Source organism: Dermacentor andersoni, chromosome 2 (assembly GCF_023375885.2).
Source record: "Dermacentor andersoni chromosome 2, qqDerAnde1_hic_scaffold, whole genome shotgun sequence".
NCBI lineage: Eukaryota > Metazoa > Arthropoda > Arachnida > Ixodida > Ixodidae > Dermacentor > Dermacentor andersoni.
In genome coordinates, this window is record NC_092815.1 from 157576102 (window position 1) to 157580871 (window position 4770).

At 51.8% G+C, this 4770-nt stretch overlaps 1 protein-coding gene across 1 annotated transcript; it reads right to left on the reverse strand.

Annotated features, from left to right (window-relative positions):
- Positions 1-2228: 2228 nt before the first annotated feature.
- LOC126540921 (solute carrier family 22 member 6-like) lies at positions 2229-3980 on the reverse strand. The gene has a single exon (XM_050187739.1). The coding sequence runs from the start codon at positions 3978-3980 to the stop codon at positions 2229-2231; it is 1752 nt and encodes a 583-aa protein (XP_050043696.1).
- Between the last annotated feature and the right edge of the window lie 790 nt (positions 3981-4770).

Here is a 4770-nt window from a genome sequence, read left to right on the forward strand (position 1 = left end):
ACGTTTCTAGGCCGAATTTTGCGTCGATTCGCACTCTTTTATGCCCTGTTGCGAGTGCGAAAAGGCTCGTCACTTCTCACAGACCACGCCGACCACGCTGCGAGCTCGCCGCAGCCTATAGTTTAACGAAAACGGACTCTCCGTGTGCCGTGGGACGTAATTCGTTTCTCTTTCCGCTAGCCACCATACTCCCGCTTTCGCTCTGCTGTCGGCTCTGTCTTGGCTCTGTTTCTGGCCGCGCGTTTGCGTTTTGCGCAGAAAAGCCGTAGCGCCGTCTGCGGACGCTGTTCTACTCACCGATGGCGCAACGTCACTATGAGACCATGATGTCAGTACTCCTCGATCGGAGGGCGGGCGATTTGAACTGCGCTAGAGGTACGCGGACGCTTCAGAACGCATTTTCTCTTAAAATAAGTCTCTCCTTGGCACGAAACAAGCGTTTCGAGGTTTCTGTGATGGTATTTCAACAGTCCACGTTGACTTAATAGTAACCTTTAGTGTCCCTTTAAGCATTAAAGGTTTTGTATATATATATATATATATATATATATATATATATATATATATATATATATATATATATATATATATATATATATATATATATATAGTGAGTCAGTGAATAAACTTTTATTCGGTCCAGCAAAGCGCGATAAAACGCGCACCCGGCTAATCCCACGACGGAACTGCAAGATCTAGTCTGCCGGCCCGATCGCGGGTGCGCTGGATGGCCAGGATTTCGTCCTCAAAGACGGGACTTCGCTGGAGTCCGTCCCACTCTTCCTTATATACACACAAATATATTGAACGAGACTCCTGGCCACGGCGACCATTTTTCGATGTGAATGATAAGCAAAAAAAAAAAAAAAAACGCTCGTGTATCGTGCATTGCACGTTGTACAGTGTTACGTCTCATCATGGCCATGGGCATTAATTCAACGTTTACCACGAAGCAAACCCACGCATTCATCAGCGCCTATTGAGAAATCCACGCAGCGTTGACGCCGCCTGTTGACAGGTCAACAGACGATCCCTCCATCTGAACCTGAAAACCTGAACTAATTGGTGAAAAGGACCAACATCGAATGTTACCGCGGGAACAGCTTTGCTCTCGGATTGCGATGTTGCTAAATATGCGGGGGCGAAGGTTCAACATCGGAGGCGGAGCTCGGCGGAATGGTGCGACATCATGGGCGGGATATTGCTACCAATTCGACGATTGTGGTTGGCCGCAAAGCAGTCATCGCATTCCCTAGCCCTGTCACCTAGGGAAGACGAAGGTATTAAAACGGAGACCTTTGGTACAGTGAGAGGTGCTGATGTATTCTGATGTTAACTCGGACGCTTACTATGCTCGCGTATGGGCTCCCGTATATGGAGCCAGCGTAAATGATGTAAAATAAACCCTTTTTCCTTCATGCCTGCTGATGGACGTATTCGTCGCTGGGCTTGGTGTATTCCTGGTCCAAACGCCACCTTGAGCCGCAACAAGAACCCGAGGTGGCCAAAAATATTATGGTGGCACGTAATACCCAAGAATTTTATCTTTTAGTACTTCCGGACTGCAGCAGCAGAAGCACCTATAACGGCCAAGAAATGCTGAGAGGGCTTGAAAAGAAAGCGGCGCTCTAAGAACAATTTATGGGTAATCACGCTTACAGTTGCAAGACAGTCATGTATATTTTACGTGTTATAAATACGTCATAAATATTTTTGAGTAAGGTTACGCATACTCTTCCAATCTGCAACACTGTTCACGAGTGCACGTACAGAGGTGTCACAAAGTCGTACCACACGAAGCGTCTTGTTCAATTTGCCATTGGACTCTATTCTCCGAATACAGACCGAGTGGCAGCACCGCGCGAAATCCTGGCGCTTCGTTTACGTGGACATATAGGTCTAAGAAGAAAAAAAAATTGTAGGAGAAAAAAGTTTCTGACAGTATCAATGAAATACCGTCATCGCGAACGCGAGGCAGGCCGAGGTATAACGTAGAAAACTGGAATGAGCTGGAACATTCAAACAGACACTTCAAGTGACCCGGCCGTCTCTGCAAGTTCAAACAGTTGCAGCTACGTAACAAGACAAAGTTCTACAAAGCTAATATACAAGAAATACTCTATTTGAACGTCTAGTAACGCGAATGTGTGACAAACTGTGGCTAAATTCTGAACTCCTAGACGCCACAGCAACGATGCCGTGGTGTATCTCATGTGCGCGCCGAAAGACTAGTATGTCTTTTCGGGAGTTGTTCGTATTGGTAAGTCGCTTGATGTTGCTCTGTCCTTCGTGATGGGGGTGCCCCGGCGCTTGACGGGCTCCCTTGGCATACGCACCAGTGTCTCTTGCATGGCGCGCTTCCTATCCTCGCTTGTCACGAGGCCGGGGCTCTTGCTGGGCGCTAATTGGTATTGCTGCCTAATGTCAATGTGACAGGGCACAAGTTCGGCGCCCACCACGAAAAGTGACATGAAGGCGGCAGCAATGGCAAGCTGCAACGTTGTACGGCGGCCACCAAGCAGCGCTGGACTCATCTGGGCCAAGGTATCACCCAATCGGCTGAAGGCGAGACCCACGGAGACACTAAGGCAGCGGGTCATGACCGGGTACGCGATGACGCATATGATGAGATAGAACGTAAAGCAGATGGTTCCAGTTGCGCGCATTATAATTACGAGCAAATCACGCATCGCAATCTGCTCCCGTAGGTCAGTGGCCAGGATGGTCAGTGTTACGGCAAAGACAAGTGCGGAGGTGCTCACGGTGTTCCTGAACCCGAAGGTAGCAATGAACGGCGCCGAGACCACGAGCACAATGAAGGACACGATGAAACTCAGCGTAGTTGTGATTTCTCCGACGGGAACACCGTCATTAATGACGAAGGCGTCGAAGGCGTAGCTTATCGCAGTCCACATATAACACATGGTAATGGTGCAAGCTCTGAACCGTGGGCTGCAGATACCGCTGCTATTTCCAGCCTCCCCTCTACGAGCCTTAATCGCCGCTGCCTGAGCTGCCATGAGATCTCGGCAGTGCTCTGGGGAGACCTTGTTTATACTTGCCGCACGCAAAGCGATGCGCTCAGCTTCTTTGACGTTGCCTGTCTCCAAAAGCCAGCTGGGTGACTCATCGACGGTGTAATAAAGTAGCAGGAGAAGGCACGTTGGAACCATCAGTATCAGCTGCAGCGTCGCCCATCCGGCCTTCAAGAGTTGAGCGGTAAACAGCGTGATCGGTGATAGCATCAACGCAGATAGCGCGATCAGGATTATGCAATCAGCATATTTTTCAATCGGCGACACTTCATAAATCAGCCCGTACACAGGTACCACGAGGGCACTCGTGGAGGCTGACACGACGGCACGCACACCCACGAAGAACTGGAAGTCATTCGGCACTGCACTAGCGGTGCCCGATATGAGGACTACGGGTACGGTCAAGAAGAGTACCGCCTTGCGACCGACGCTGTCCGCGAGCGCTCCGACTGCGGGCAGCGTGGCCATGCTGGCAGCCGCGTACACGAGCCTCGCGACGTCGATGAGCCAGCGCCTGTCGCACACTAGGTTCCAGTGGCTGACGATGTTGTTCCCGTACTGGCCGAGGTCGAACTCCCACGATGCGCAAGGCACGATGCGAGCCGCATGGCCACCGTCCGGGGGCTCGCGCATTGTGCAGTGGCTGTGCTCGCCTTTCTCGTCCACCGGTATGGCCAGCTGTTTCCACTCGTCCACGCTGAGGTTCTTCATGGAATCTGGCCGCCCGCACCAGTGATCCATTACGCCAGCTGTTAGCCTGAAGCTCTCGTAGTGCAGCCCGTAGTTGTAGAGTGCGATGACTGTGCCGAATATGTGTAGCACTTGGTAGGCGCCGTACCCATACGGCACCTGATTCCCTAACCGTTTCGGCGCTGGCTTCGCCAGGGCTAATTCGCCGGGCACAGATAGCGGAGTCGTGGCCCGTCGGTCGTGGCGTGCGGCCATCCTTGAAGCTTGCTTCTTCTTCTATTGTGACCGCGTGCGTGCAAGCTAATATGCACGAGCAAGGGCGTGTGGCGCGTGCCATGGATCAGCCGAAATGAACGAGGTACCTGCACTTTAAAACAATGAGAAAGCTACTGTGGGCTATGTTGCAGCTCTTACTTCAAAATAATTGCATTTATACTACAAAAAAATTACACCGCTATACGGCGTTCCCCCCCGCAGGGGCGTCTGCGTTAGCAGGCGTTTGGTGGGTTGCGACACCACGTACCCGAGCACACGAGGGTTGGACCCTCCCGCGTGTAGCCGTGCGCGGCTTAGCCGTGTCCGGGGAAAAGGGGATCCTGGAGGTTGAGCCGATGCCGGGTGTTCGGACCTTTAAGGCCCCCCGGCGGAGGCAAGACACCTCTTTGGCCTCTGCTTCACGTAGACGGCACCCCCGGACTGACCCACCCGGGGGAAATCGGCAGTCGCCTCTTCCTGTCTCTCTCTCCTCGAACCTTCGCCTTTATCTCTCACTTTTTGACCTTTCCTGTCTCCTTCTCTCTTCTTTTTACTTCCTTTCTGCACGGCGGCAAGGGTTAACCTTGTGTATGTGCCCTCCCTTAGGTATAATATGTTAGGTTATAGTGGCAATGTACGGTTGGCGCGTGCAGCCTTACGCGTTAAGTCCTGCAGCGTCCCCATGTTGGGCTCCGTGGTGGGTGGCCGCCATTGCTGCCGAAAAGAAACTGAAATACTATGGGAACACCCGCATTTCCCCGCCTTCTTGATCGTCACCCTCAAAAGAGGG

Excerpts from the sequence above, each read along its gene's own strand:
- LOC126540921 (XM_050187739.1), bottom strand. The coding sequence starts at position 3,980 with ATGGCCGCACGCCACGACCGACGGGCCACGACTCCGCTATCTGTGCCC.